The 15,025-nt window shown below is 49.3% G+C and overlaps 1 protein-coding gene across 4 annotated transcripts in view; it reads left to right on the top strand.

The window, feature by feature from the left end:
• NISCH (nischarin) overlaps positions 1-15,025 on the top strand; it is a 34,126-nt gene that overhangs the window by 8,797 nt on the left and 10,304 nt on the right. For 3 of the 4 annotated variants that reach the window (XM_054595466.1, XM_054595463.1, XM_054595464.1), the window contains exons 4-13: positions 3,945-3,993; positions 5,031-5,194; positions 5,511-5,606; positions 6,191-6,286; positions 7,998-8,150; positions 8,825-8,893; positions 9,429-9,614; positions 9,784-9,912; positions 11,108-11,221; positions 11,517-11,628. In XM_054595466.1, coding sequence (XP_054451441.1) covers positions 3,945-3,993; positions 5,031-5,194; positions 5,511-5,606; positions 6,191-6,286; positions 7,998-8,150; positions 8,825-8,893; positions 9,429-9,614; positions 9,784-9,912; positions 11,108-11,221; positions 11,517-11,628 — 1,168 coding nt within the window. Of the gene's footprint in view, positions 1-3,944; positions 3,994-5,030; positions 5,195-5,510; positions 5,607-6,190; positions 6,287-7,997; positions 8,151-8,824; positions 8,894-9,428; positions 9,615-9,783; positions 9,913-11,107; positions 11,222-11,516; positions 11,629-12,207; positions 13,563-15,025 lie in introns of those variants that run through there. The other variant, XM_054595465.1, reaches the window with a different exon arrangement.

The raw sequence follows: 15,025 nt of genomic DNA on the forward strand, positions 1-15,025 counted from the left end.
ATACTTTTTGCTCTTGAGCTATAATTCTTTTTTTATATATTTATTTTATTTATTTATTTTTAGAAAGAAGGGGAGAGAGGGAGAGAAACATTGATGTATGAGAGAAACATTGATTAGTTGCCTCTCACACACCCCAAACCAGGGACTGAACCCATAGCCCAGGCATGTGCCCTGACTGGGAATCAAACCATCAACCTTTCAGTTTGCAGGATGACACTCATACCCAGTGAGCCACACCAGTCAGGACAAGCTATCCTTGGATATATTTTGGATAGTGGAACCTTACCAGAAGTGTGATACACAAATATTTTCTCCCATTGTATGGATTGTCTTTTCATTTTCTTGATAGTGTCCTTTGAAACAAAAGTTTTAGATTTTGGTGAAGTTCATTTTAACTTTTTTTTCCATTGGTGTCATCATGCCTTGCCTAATCCAAGGTTACAGAGGTTTACAACTATACTTTCTTCTAGGATTTATTGTTTTAACTTTTATGTTTAGGCCTTTGATCCATTTTGAATGGTATATGGTGTGAGGTAGGGGTCCAACTTCATTCTTTTATAGTATGGGTTTTTATGGCAAGGAAAGAAAGTACTTCTGCTTTCCCAGCCAACTCTGAAATGGAGAATCTGGAGGCTGGTGCAGCCCTGGGTTGCAGTACGAGGGCACTAGGCCTATTGCTGTGCTGTCTCCATATAGTTGTATCCCTGTACTCCTGGACACTCAGTGACAGACATCCCAGAACCCTATAGAGCAGAAGTTTTCAAATTCAGTGAAGAAGAATTCCAGCACTCCGTTTTGGGAAAGGCTGTCTAACTGTGGATTTGGGCAGCAGGCAGAGTGAAGTTTGTCTCTCAGCCCAGCTGCTTCCAAGTCAGACATCTAACCTCTGTGTCCCAGTTTCTCTTTTGTGAGCTTGGAGAGTGGTGACCTTGGCTCTTGAGGATTTTAGGAGGCAGTGCAGTGAAGGTAGAGGGCCTGAAAGACAGCCAGCCCGTGGCAGGGCTCATCAGGTGCCAGCCAATACTGCCTGTCCTGGTAAGGAAGGGGCCTCAGTTCTTTTCAAAGGTGGCACTTATGTAATTTTCTTATTTTAAAGCCAATTGGCTAGAACATAGACACTTTTTGAAATTTGAAATCAGGAGCTATAATGGAACTATTATCTTCACATCAGCCTTAGCATTCCCATCTTTCATTTGTTTTAGTTGCAAAGTAATGAGGCTGTAAATGGTAACAGATATCTCTGCAACTTAGTCCTGGAGCTCTCTCCAGTCAAAGTTTAGGCTTGAATCCCTCAATGGGGAATTTTTACTACTTGATTCCTTCTAGAATGCCTCATCACAGACATGAAATGAAAGTAAGACAGGGACACAGACACGAGCGGGTAACTGAGTCCCTCATTAGTGCCCTACTGAGCACACTGCTCAAGCATGTGTCAAGTGGAGGCCTGGCCTGGGGTTATGCATTGAGTGCAGGCATGTGTGTGATGGGGGGTGGGGGGAGGTACAGTGGGTTCTGGGGATCCCATGTGCACAGATAATGCACAGTCAGAATGGTAGTTGCAGAGCCACAGCCCCACTAGTCCATGGCATGTTTGTGTGCAGCTTACACTGCTGCCCAAGGCTGCACAACAACACAGGAACTTAATCAATTGGTCTATAATATATTTGGGGGTGGGTGTTACAGTTTTAAGCATAGCTAATAATATTTTTCATTGAAATTTTTATTGAGGTAGAATGTGTTTTGTTTTTTTTTTAAATACATTTCAGATATTTGTGGCACCCCAAAGCACTTCCAGTCCCTTCAGCACAGGTTGGGTGGGGCATGTGGGGCAGGGAGTCCTTTTTCCCTGGGAGACCTCCTAGGAGCCCCAGAGTGAATAACACAAGGTGGAGAGGCTTGGAGCTGCTCGGGACTCTGTCTCTCAAGGCTCTCCAGGCAATTTGACTGCAGGGGGAATGAGGAGGTGCAGATGTGGAGGCAGGGCTTGGTTCTCAAAACAGTTGGTAGAGAAATGAGCCTTTGGATTCAAGCTCTAACCAATCTTTGCTTCTTTACAGCAGCCAAGGAAAATGTAAAAATAAATGTAATTGAGTTTAGGTTGTTGCAAGAGACTGAAGCTGAACTCGAGTGAACTGACAGCCTCTCCCCTCTCTAAGAGGAGTACTCCTGCCCGGAGCCTGCCTCTGTCCCTCTGATGGCCCTTTTATATTCGGCCCTGCGTCTTGCTAGACTCTGAGCCCCTTAATGCTGAGGCTGTGTTTTCTCATTTTTTTTCTTCTTTGGCTTTTTGTCCATTTTTGGGAGTGGATCTCAAAGTTACTCTCATGTTATATGTAAATTGAATTTCAAGCACATTAAAGAAATAAACACATTTTTTTAAAGATACAATAAAGTACTAAAAGAAAGTATTAGGAAAATATTTGTATGATCTTGGAGTGGGGAAAGAGGCCCCAGAATTCACAAAGAAAAAAAATCACAGGTGAAACAAACACGAAAAACCACCATGAACAAAGGTAAAAGTCATAACACGGAGAATATATTTGCAGCATATGTATACAGGATAAGAAAGAGACAAACAAACCAAAAAGAAAAAAACAGGAAAAGGACACCCCGTCTCCTGTAACTTGCTGCCTTTTGAGTCCTGTAAACGTGTGAATTGCATATCCTGGTGGCAGAGATGTTCCTGTGAGTTACGAAGGCAATTGTGTAACCTCCATCTGGACCTGTTTATAAAAAAAATCCTGTTGGCTGCCATCTGTCAATTAGTTAAAATTCTTACCTGCAGGAAGTGGGGCTGAGGGCCCAGGGTTTTACCAGCTCCAGGGCTACACCCCTGAAGTGCTGAAGCAGTTGGTTGTATACTGAGAAGCTTCATTGCCAAGTTCCTGGGTGTGTGGTTTTGCTAGTTTCTAGCAACATAGAATTGGAGAGTTACAGCACCTCTCATCTCAGTTTACTCATCTGAGAAACAGGTTCCAAAATAACATCTTCCTCACGTGAGGCATTGGAACGATTGAGAGAACCACCACATAGCGAGTACTTGGGCCGTTGCCTCCTTGCCCATCGGTAATTAGGACCTCAGAACTTGACTTGTCCTTGTCATGCCTCCTCCTCCATCAAATCATTCTAAAAGGGAGTTCTGTCCCCGACTGGTGTGGCTCAGTGGAGTGAATGCCAGCCTGTGAACGAAAGGGTTGCTGGTTCCATTCCCAGAGCACATGCCTGGGTTGTGGCCCGATCCCCAGGAGGGGGCACACAAGAGGCAGCCACATACTGATGTTTCTCTCTCTCTCTCCCTCCCCCTCTAGAAATAAATACATAAAAAAATCTTTAAAAAAAATAAAAGGGAGTTCTTTTCCTGCTTCATTCTCGTGACCCTGGGGCCCAGTGGCACTGTTGCAAGGCTTGAAGGGGTGAGCACAGGAAGAGAGCAAGTGTTCATTCTCCTAAGACACCTTTGAAATGTGAAAGAAAGTAGCAATGGTCACTGTCAGGGAGGGTTGCTTTCGGGAGGTCTTTTATCACAAAGGTCATGGGAACCCCTCTTCCAGAAGAAATAGGACTTTCTACCATGCCCTCTCCCAGGTTCTCCCAGAGCCAGTTTTGGGAGCTGCTGGCTTCCTGGCCAGTGCTTGACATAGCCAAACTTTGCCAAACTCCTAGGTCTCCTGCTCTCAGCCAGTGCCTGTGTGGGCTTAAAGTTACAGCATTAGTCTGGTTTCTGTTCTGCTTTTGAGGAGACATTTTTCAGTGTTATATAACTGGAAATATTTAATTTCCTTTTCTGTGCCCCTTGATTCATTACAGGTTTACTCTGTCCTTTATTTTGTCTAACTTTATGGAGACCTGGCGCTGCAACAGCAGAGGAGGTAGATAAGGGAGTATGCAAATTGCAGTGACTTGGGGAAGGTGGACTTCCTAACTGGGTTTTGTTTTCCCTGCAGGAGATAAATGGCATCACTGCAGCACTGGCTGAGGAGCTCTTTGAAAAAGGTATGTGACCAGGGGTCCCCAAAATACTGAGTGCAACTTGCCCACCCTAATAGGCATCCAGGGTCGCAGGGTGGCACAAAACTCCTGCGCCACCCTGCGACCCTGCGATCAGTGGGGCTGTGCCGAATGAATTCTAGCCAGGGCTCACCTCCCTACGGTTGCCCAAGTCCCTGGATCGGGTCCACAGCCGAGCCTGCCTGCCTACCCGCTGCCCTGCAGGCAGCCAAGTCAGAGGAGCTGTGGTCCTTCACCTGAGGGCTCTCTGGTTCTTACCTCAGGAGCTAACCTCAAGCTCAGGATCTAGTTTGAAGCCCTATGGTGGAGTTCTTGAAAGTGTGCGGCACTGTGTTCTCTTTCATCCTTATCTGAAAGAGTTCAGATGACAAACAGAAGCCGACCATGGGTCATGGCCCTGCCAGAGAGCATAGTTATTGTAGCTAACATGTAATGTGTGTTTTCTGTGAGTGTTCAGCATCTTACTGCCTACCTCCCCAACCTGGGGGCGTGCAGATGAGGATACTGAGGATGAGAGGCCTGGTAATCTGCTTGAAGGCACATGGCAGGAAGGAGCAGACTGAGGACCAAATGCCAGTCTGTCTGGCTCAGAACCCCTGCCTGCTCTCAGGCCCTGCACTGTGCTGGCATCTTAGGCTTCACCTAACTCAAGACATGCACATCTTGGAGGTTGCATCATAGGTCCGTTGCCTGCAATGCTGCCTTGCATTAGCTTTACCCTTGCTCAGCCCCTCAGATTTTAACAGACTCATTTCAGGGAGGCTCCCCAGTTGCACGTTCCCATGGCCCTTTCCTCCTTTGTAGTCCTGTGTTCTGGGTGTGCCCTCTGCCCACCATGTATTCAGGAAGGCAGCTTTTCCTGTGAGCCCAGGACTGTGGTTTTGTCCTGACGTGGTGCAGTGTACGTAGCAGGTATTTGCCAAATGCTTGTTAACTGTTAGGCAGGTGGGCAGATGCCCTGGCCACTTGACTGGGACTGGGCTGGAGGTGGATGCTCACCCTGCGGGGCATGGCTGTTGCAGGAGAACAGCTCCTGGGGGCCGGCGAGGTCTTTGCCATCAGGCCCCTGCAGCTCTATGCGGTCACTGAACAGCTGCAGCAGGGAAAGCCCACGTGTGCCAGCGGTGACGCCAAGACTGACCTTGGGCACATCCTGGACTTCACCTGTCGCCTTAAGTACCTTAAGGTAAAGCTGCAGCCGCTCATTTGTGGGTGTGGGACCTAACAGCTCACTGGCTGGCTTTGTGTGAATGGGTCATCACGGCAAGGAAGGCCACCTTGGCGTTCTTGACACTGAACCTCTAGCTGTGAGCACTAGGGGGCAGTCATGACCCAGTGTCCTTTGCTTTAAACCTCGGCTTTAGCCTGTTTTGTTGATGGGGTATATGCCTCATAGCCAAGCAGAGCTTCATCGGGGTGGCAGTTGCTGCAGCACTGCCCTATAACATGGATGTGGAGCCATGTGACAGCATCCCTGATTCAAGCCATATCTGTGGCTGTAGGTTTCTGGCACAGAAGGACCTTTTGGAACCAGCAACATTCAGGAGCAGCTCCTGCCTTTTGATCTGTCAATATTCAAGTCTCTTCATCAGGTGGAGGTAAGGTCCATAGCCCCTGGAGTGCAGGCAAGGCTGAGCCCTGCACAAGCATCATCTTGCTTATGACTGTGTGGCTAGAAGTGTTTTTGATGTTGGGTGTCTGGACTTAATCGTAAGATGCTATTACTTTTGTGTTCGTCAGTATGTGGTGAATTTCATCTAGGTAAGTAAGGCCAACCTGAAGGCAGAGAAAGAGGGGCCTCTGCTGCTCTTGGCTGGTCTGCATGTCTCTGCCCCTGTCGTGGGCAGCATTCCGACAGGAGGGAGCACCAGTGCCTGGCTTCTCCTGGGTCTCCTTGTTGCTCGAGTTTAAGTGTAAGAAGTTATCCCGAGGGTTCCACATCTTTCCCAAGGCAGGTCAGCAGAGGGCTTTGAGAGTTCTCTGCCCTCGGGCATGCCCACACGTCACAGGAAATACTGTGCGTTACTCACTCTTGAACTCTTAGGTTCATGATGCCAATTTTGATACCAGTTTTATAATGAAAGGGGACACCATAATAGATAATAAAAAATGCATTAAAGCATCTGTTTCTCAAGCATGGCCTTTGTATTTAGCCCTGAGACACGGCCGTTCTTTGTTGTAGATAAGCCACTGTGATGCCGAGCACATCCGGGGACTGGTTGTGTCGAAGCCCACCTTAGCCACGATGAGTGTCCGCTTCTCAGCAACCTCGATGAAGGTGAGCGCCTTGTTTCTTGCCTGGACACTCTCTGTGGGGCAGTCCCCCCAGCGAGAGTGGGTGTAAGCACTGCCACTATCAGAAACCAGAAGCTGGACATTTCGTGGGCCTGGGAAGCCACACGTTTATGTAAGACCTCCCAGCTCTTAGCGGCCCCTGGGATGATTTAGTCTCTACATCTTCATCAAAAATCACACTGTTAAATGAAGTATTTTAAGGAACTGGGTTCCCCACCCTCAAAAAAAAGTCACTGGTACTTGATGAACAAATTGTTAAGCAGTGGCAAGTGGCAGGACATTTATTAGATAGGTTGAGATAAATGTTTCTCTAAGCTTAAAAATCCCTGACTTAGTACCTGTTTGTGTCTTGTTCTTAGTGAACTTGAAAAAGACAGGTGAGGTTGTGGATATGTTAGGCCCTGTTGTTTGTATGTGAGCAACAGAAATACTCAAATTGAGAATATAAGGTGTCTTTTCTATTTACCTTTTTATGGGTTGCATCTTAGTGATGTTAAAATCCTTCTCTAGAAAAACAATAGTGGCTACTTTTATGGCTTACGCCAGTGATTTCCAACCTTCCTCATCTCATAGCATACATAAACAAATTACTAAAATTCTGCAGGACACCAAAAAAATACATGTTTTTGCTGATCTGACCAAAAAAAAAAAAAGATATCATTTTGATTCATTCACACTGGACAGCTATTGTTGTGTTAGCTGTTGTCTTTTTTTTTTTTTTTAAGATTTTATTTATTTATTTTTAGAGAGAGGGGAAGGGAAGGAGAAAGGGAGAGAAACATCAATGTGTGGCTGCCTCTCATGCATCCCCGCACTGGGGACCTGGCCTGCAGCCTAGGCATGTGCCCTGACTGGGAATCGAACTGGTGACCTTTTGCTTTGCAGTCTAGTGCTCAGTCCACTGAGCCACACCAGCCAGGACTGTTGTCATTTTTTTAAAAGGACAATCTAAGGGAAAAAGAGGTCAGTGCCCCTGACTGAATAGTCAGGTATTAGATGTTTTAAAAATTCTTGCAGCACATTGGTTAAAAATCGCTGATTTAGAATGTCTAATCAACATTTGGATTTGGTGAAATTTGAGGCTTACTGGCTAAAAGAAGGAGGCTTGTTTCAAGAGCAAGGGTGTCAGGCAACCTTGCCCCTCTCTGAAGCACTTCCTGCTGCCAGGCTCATGGGGACAGAAATGTCTCATGGAGAAGTCTTGCAGGCATGGAAAATCAAAATGAGGAGGCCTGCCTCCATTCCCTTCCGTGGTGTATCCCTGTGCTCTGTGCTGCTACCTCAAAATTGTTGGATTTGAGCCCTGTGAAGTAACGGTTAAAACAGCACGGTGAGGACCACAGCACCAGCTTGGAAAGCACGGTTGCCTGGAAACACCATGAATTCTGACCTTTGGCTTCTGAGATTTAAGCCAAAAAAGGCATCACCATATATATGGCAGAAGGCCCTTGTGATCTTGAAAAGCGTTTGCTTGTAAAGCAGGACCAGAATATATTCCAAATAGATATTATGTTGCTAAGCTTTTCAGTTATTTCACAATCATTTAAAGACATATGAACCAAAGCCCAATTTTAATGCAAGTTCACTTCCACATGCTAAATATGCTCAAGCCCTTCCTGAAATTTTGCAATGATTGCATTCCCAGTGAGTGTTGCGTGAGAGCTCAAGTGTGCTCAACAGATGTTCTTACACAGGAAGTCCTCGTTCCTGAAGCCTCGGAATTTGATGAGTGGGAGCCAGAAGGCACAGCCCTGGAAGGCCCTGTGACTGCCATCATCCCCACATGGCAAGCGCTGACCACTCTAGACCTGAGCCACAACAGCATCTCCAAGATTGACGAGTCTGTGGTACGCTGTTAGCAATGGGCTCTACAGTCTTCTCTGGCCTGACCAAACCCTGGGGTTGGGTATTTAACTTGGTTTTTTCTGGAAGGACCGCATAAAACCTGTGCTCTGTGTATTGCCTGCAGTTTTTAAATTAATTTCAAAATGGGATTATTTAAAATAAGTGAGATAGCACTTAGAATCACACAATGCATATTAATTGCATGTACATTTGATATAAAAATGCAGTGAATAATGAAATTTACTCTCAAAGAGTGGAGTGGAAAAATCACTGCACAGATTCAGATGTGCTCCTGGAAGAATGACATGCAGATGGCATTTGGGAATTAGTATGATTCTTATGTTTGTGCTTCTCAGTGGGTAGGGATGGAGAAGAAAGGTGGACAGACTTCTTTCTCTGGGACCTTGTCATTTGTCATCTTCATAAGCCAAATGCTCCATAAAAATGGGGATGTGTGTTCATCATCCTGTTGTATTCTTGTGGACATGCTGCTTAGGCCGGGGGGGCACCGGGAGGCGTGACATCAGTGGCCCTGCAGAAATAGCCAGCCCAGGCATCTAAGGTCAGAAGGAGGAGTCCCAGGGTGTCTGTCTGTCTCTAGGACGGGTGACATAGGGTCCAGCCTCCTAGAATAATGTTAAGTGTTTGTTTATCTCTGTTTTTGTTTTCCCACAAGAAACTGATTCCAAAGCTTGAGTTCCTGGACTTGAGTCACAATGGAGTGCTAGTTGTGGACAACTTGCAGGTATATAATGTCTTTGGAGACCCTCAATACCTATGGGCTTCTTCTAGGGTCCCTGAAAGTTCAGCAGGCTGATGTAGCCTTGGGAGTTGGGCCATACCCTGGAGTTTTCTCTCACAGTCACTTGAAAGGTATCTGGATGTCCCTGAGGTTTGTAGGGGCAGGGGCTGCTGCTATCCCTTTAGGGTCCCAGCGACACTCTGAGCGATTGTTGCTGTAGATCCCAGAATTAAAAAGATGCATAAATACAAATCAAGTGAGATGAAGATGATGTACCTTCATCATAAAGATGCAACCCTCGTTTTCAAACTTCGCACCTACCCACGTGGCTGTTCTGCCTCTGCAGGGGGTGCCCCTGGGCTGTGGCAGGTTCTGGCAGGGACAGGGAGTCCCCTCACAAGTGACGGACAGAGGCAGTGGAGCTGACGTGCAGAACTGGTCGTTTTAGTCTGGCAGGCCCATCACATCATTAGTGTCAATCCCCTTTCTTTGGAACCTTGACCTGAAATACTTTACCCTGTTCTCAATGCTGCCACAGCACCTGTACAACCTCGTGCACCTTGACCTGTCCTACAATAAGCTGTCCTCCTTGGAAGGGGTTCACACTAAACTAGGGAACATCAAGACTCTGAACCTGGCAGGTAACCTCCTGGAGAGTCTGAGTGGCCTGCACAAGCTGTACTCCTTGGTCAACCTGGATCTCAGTGACAACAGAATCGAACAGGTGAGCCATGTCCCAAAGGACCTCAGGGTTGCGGGATGGCTATGCCTTGGTGTTTATCACTTTAAAGAATAGTAAATGTTTTTTCATCTAAAAGAGGCTGTCAAATGTGTTGTCATGTTGCCAAAGTGTTAAAAGAAGGGACAAGGGGAATGGAATTCGTGCTTTGCAGATGGAGGAGGTCAGGAGCATCGGCAGCCTCCCATGTCTGGAGCACGTGGCTCTGCTGAACAACCCTCTGAGCATCATCCCTGACTACCGGACCAAGGTGCTGGCTCAGTTCGGAGAGAGGGCCTCTGAGGTAGGCTGGCAGGGTTGCGGGTGGAGTAGGGGTTAGCTGGGCCAAAGAGACAGTCGGAACTCAGTGCACATCTTCACAAGCAGAACAAGGGGTGATAATCCACTGTTTTATCCTTGCCTGCCTCAGAGGGACTTCCTCATCCTAAATGGCCTTTCAGTTCTGGAAAGTCTGCTGCCTCCCCAAGAAAAAAACACCCTTACCCTTGGTGTAGCCCGTCCTGTCGGCGGCCCAAGGCTGCCATAATTCCTCACTGAGTTCCCCCCCGCATCACCTCTGTCAGAGTTGCAGCCCAGGAGGGCTCCCCAGGAACCCACAGGCACAGACTGAGTATGGAGGGACTGCCTTCAGCTTGTTCAAAGAAACATTGCTTTTGTAGGCAAGGGTCAGAAATAAGATATTTAAAACAATCATGTTTCCTGGGCAGCTTCTGGGCCATGACATCTGACTATAAACCCAAAGAGTACCCATCTTTGCCATTGTAGCCTCGCCCAGTATCTGCCACCTGCTGAGTATGTCTGGCCAGCTGCCACCATGCCAACCGGACAGGTCTTCAGCCAGGTTTACCTGTCTCCTCAGCCTCAAGCAGACTGTTCCCCATTCTCCCAAATCCCAGGCCAGAAGATACCTGGAAGTCTTCATTCTTCTCTCATCCTCCTTGTCCCCTCATCTCTTTTTGTCCCCAAGTGTCACCAAGACAGTGTTCACAAGATGACATCTCCTCCTCTCCTGGCTCCAGGCCCTTGGGACCTTCCTTCATTTGACCACACTGCCTGTCCCATGCTGCCTGCCAGCCCGCAGCCCCTCCTACATTTGCAGATAGGGCTGCCCGCTTCCCATGCCTTTGTCCTCCAGTTTCCCAGCCCAGAAGGCCTTCCCTGTTGCTCTTTACTGATCTGAGTTCTGCTGTAACTGGTGGTTTTGTTCAAGTCACCACCTTCGCCCATTCCCTGCCCCATCAATGGGCCCTGTACTCTGCTTCACCTTTTTGGAAAGGGACTCTGAGGAACAGACTAGGCAGTGGGGTCTTGCCTGGACCACCCTGAGGAGCTCCCAGGCCACTTCCGTAGGGGCGAGGAGCCCACCTCCAGTGGGCTGAGCCTCGTGGGGCCGGCCCACACTCGGGCAGGGCTCCCGCCAGCCTGCTCTCGTCGTGCTGGCCAGCCCCTGGGCTCATAGCTATTCCTTGACTCTGCAGGTCTGTCTGGACAACATGGTGACCACAGAGAAGGAGCTGGACACTGTGGAAGTACTAAAAGCAATTCAGAAAGCCAAGGAAGTCAAGTCTAAACTGGGCCACCCTGAGAAGAAGGTGGGTCTTTGTGTGGGAGTTGGGAGGAGTGGTGAAGGGCCAACAAGGAAGCAGTTGGCTCCCGTGGGCCTGGGCTGCGGGTGTAGTTAGAGCCACTGAGCCCTGGCTGCATGACCTTGGGCGAGTTACTTCAGTCCATTCCCATCTGCCACACACGGTTGTAAGGACTAGGTGAACCGACTTCACCGTCCCCGATGTTTGTGAGAACCTCTGAGTTTCTCCTCATCCCTGGCTTGTCAAATTCTGTTCTTCTTGATCCTTTTCTCTCCTGGGCTGACTCGAGCACCCCTCCTAGGTCGGTGAGGATTGCCGGCTCTCAGCTGCCCCCTGCGTCAGACCCAGCAGCTCCCCTCCCGCCGTGGCTCCCACCTCCGCCTCCCTGCCCCAGCCCATCCTCTCCAACCAAGGTAATCATGTATGTAGCTTTCTGCCTGGCAGAGCCACACAGGCCCTGCTGGAGCCCCGGGCCGGGCTGGTGTTGGGGGGAGATGCTGGCACCTGCTCCCAGCTGGGTTGAGACACAGGGAAGGTGTGTGCAGTCGGCAAGCCAGCTCCTCTCTGGGTGGCACATGGTGGGGGTGCCTGGCCTGATTTCAGCTCTGTTTGTTTAGCGAAGGCTCCCCCTCCCCACTATTCTGACACCCACATCCAGTTTCTCTAGGATACCGTAGGGTATCTAATGGGACCCTGAGGCTGCCCTTTGAACAGGCTCAGGGCTGCCGGCTCTTTAGGACCGCTCTCCCCTGCAGGCAGTGTGGGTGGATTGGCTCCTTAGTAACGGGAAGCCAGGCCTTGTTACTTTCCTGAGCCAGCTGCCCTGATCCCTCCATGGGGCGCTTGCTTTTATCATCGCCTCACCTCTGTGGCTCAGCCCCAAAACACTATCTGTGGGGCCCGGACAGGCTGTCCAGGACCCATGGAAGACCAATCCCTTTCACCCACGTACTGTCTTAGCGTTTTCAAAGGGCTTTCACCTCTGAACCCAGGCATCCTCGGAGATGAGTGAGTGAAGCAGGTCCCATGAGAGTGTCTGCTGGCCCGGCCCCCACAGAAGAGGGGAGGGTGTGCCGTCCCAAGTGGAGCCGAGGCTCGGGACACACAGGAAGGAACGCCGCCCGCCCACCCGGGCTCCTGGAGACGCAGAACTTGGTGTGAGGTCTTGGGAAAACAGTTTGACCCTATGTTTCAAGAGCCAGAAAAATGTTCCCACACCTTGACCTGGTAACCCCATTGGTGGGGATTTTATCTTGGTGGGATAAGCTAATGGGAAGGGGAGATGAAATGCTCACTGCAGCATTATTTATGCTAGCAAAGCAAGGGCTATGACAGACGTCAGAGGATGAGAGGGAGATTAGCCTGTGGTGCAAAATACTCTGCAGCCATCACATCAGAGAGAGGAAGACTGGGTAGGAAGAAGGGACAGCGCTTAGGTTAAGTCTGCCCGCTGCAGGGCCTGCACCGACTCACAGCCGAGGGACATGGGAGAGCATCCGTGAGAACGGGCGGTGATGCCAGGTGCCAGAGTGATCGTCAGTTTGCTTTTGTAATACTTGACAGAGAAATTTTTATTTTATTTTTTTACATAAAGGGGGCGGGAGGTTTGTATCCCACTGAAGACATTTCCCTTGCCTTGGAAGACATTTCCTTTCCCTTGACATCTCCTGCCTTGGGGTCAAAGCCATCAGACATAACAGCACTGCGAAGGAACCACTCAACTAGGGTTCTGGGGAACAGGGGGGTGCAACTGGCCCTCTAGGCCAGGGACCAGCTGGTTCTCGGTCAGCCTTTCTGGGATTGATTAATGAGTGTATGAGTGAGCCAGCAAGCCGAGAACAAGCTGAAAAAGAACAGACCGCAGGCGGGGTGAGTGAGGCATCTGTCCCCAGGGCCACAGCAGCAGGCAGAACCCCCCCGGCCCCGCCCCCGCCACCGTTTGATAGTAAAGTCTCTGCACCAGCCAGACTCAGGCCTCAGCCTCACTTCCTCACTGCCCCCCACTCCTGGGGACATACCACCGAGTGGCTCACTGTAGTCTGTTCCCCTTTCCCAGCTGCTGGACATTTAGATGTTGTCTACAGATTTGCACCTCTTATAAATAAAACTGCAGTGGATGTCTTTGTGTGCACATCTCTTTCCTTTTTGTGAGAAACAAAGGTTGGGCCCCATCTAAGCACTCTCCTGGTGTCCCCTATCCCATCCTCTGAGTGGCCCTGGTTTGTACTAACCATGGTCCAGGAAGGAAGCAGAGAGAGTGTCCCCATCCTTATTTCCTCGGCTCCAAACAGGGCTTGGGGGGTGGGTAGTGGCAAGAAAATGTTGCTTTTCTTTCTCGCTAATATGGAGGAATCCACAGATATTTGTGTTTAGCCCTGTGCTGCTGGATCTTGCCTGGATGGCTGTGGATTTCTCCCGTGTAGGAGCAGCTTTGCTCCCAGCCTGATTCCGTAGAAGTGCATATATGTTTGAATAAACTGAACACTCGCTGGCCTGCATGAAGGGGAACTGTCCAGTGAACACCAGGCCTGTGGTCGTCTGAGGAGCTGTTAGCCAGCTTGTTGGAACCTTGGAGGATTTTGACTGATAGGGGCTGATGTGTGAAATGCCAGGGCGGATTCTCTGAGCAGGGTGCAGAGCTGAGAGGAGGCTGTAAAGAAGTGGCTAGAAGTTCTAGGGGTCAGTCAGCTGAGTTTGCATCCCAACTTCCTTGGCCGTTGTTCCCTCAAGCAATTTGCAGCCTCTTTGAAGCTCCATTTTCTCAATTGCAAAACGTATGCACCCTACTTCATCAGTTCTAAGATGCACGCGTTTCCACCTTGTGACTTCTCGGAAGTTGAGATGCGTCTTTCAGTAAGTGGTGTCTCACAGTTGCTGTCAGCCAGCTGGTATTCGTGATGGAGTCGTGTGAAAACCTTCTATGGACACCTGCTGAGACCAAGATGGCACCACATCTACGCATCTTAGATGTGATGAACTGTGGTAAATAATATGAGGCGTGCATGAGCTTACACTGGGGAAGCACTAAGAACTGCTCCTGGCTCATCAGGAGTGGTCAGTAAGGGCTTCCCTCTCCCATGTCCTTATTGGGGGCTTCAAGATGACCAGGACAGTGCCCCTGAGGAATTTGAATCCTCTTGAAGAGGTGAGCTGTGTGCCCAAGGGAGGACAGGGCAGAATGATCTGGGGGCATTTTGTAGAGAAAGAGGTATGTCTAGAGCAGAGGACTTCTCAGTGGAGGTGGTATGTGAGAGGGTCCTCAAAGGATGGGTAGGATCTGAGCACGTGAGGGAGGAGGGAGGCTTCTGGGAGAGAACAATGTGCTTCTGCATCGCTGTGTGCTTGCTACCCTTCCTGCCAGTGCAGAGTCCTTGTTGCTGCTGCTTCGCTTGGGCCGGGGAATGGGGTCTGGGCTGGGGCCATTGGCCTGCCTGCCCTATGGGCAGAGGACCTGGGACACGTGAGTTGTCTTGTCCCCAGGCAACAGCTGAGCTGGACTAGGGTCTGGCCTCTGGGCCTCTGAGGGCTCTGAGTCATTTCACTGGACCCATGGTGACTGGTGGTAAAGCCAGGCGGCGGAGGCAAGTCCTAGGCTTCTCCAGACTTCTGTGGGCAAGGGGTTGATGCCCAATATTCATCTGACTAGCTGCACTTAGGAAGACATTAAAAAAGGCTTTACACTCCTCCACCTGGAGTGAAATAACGGGCCCAGACATGCTGTATTCATAAAACAGTGTCAGCAGGGTTTTAAAACACCCTGTATTTCCAGAGTACATAAGTCAATGTGTGCTGTCCGTGGGAGGCTGCCCA

Source organism: Pteronotus mesoamericanus, unplaced genomic scaffold (genome assembly GCF_021234165.1).
Source record: "Pteronotus mesoamericanus isolate MK-2021 breed Mesoamerican mustached bat unplaced genomic scaffold, CSHL_Meso_final scaffold_54, whole genome shotgun sequence".
NCBI classification, from domain to species: Eukaryota; Metazoa; Chordata; class Mammalia; order Chiroptera; family Mormoopidae; genus Pteronotus; species Pteronotus mesoamericanus.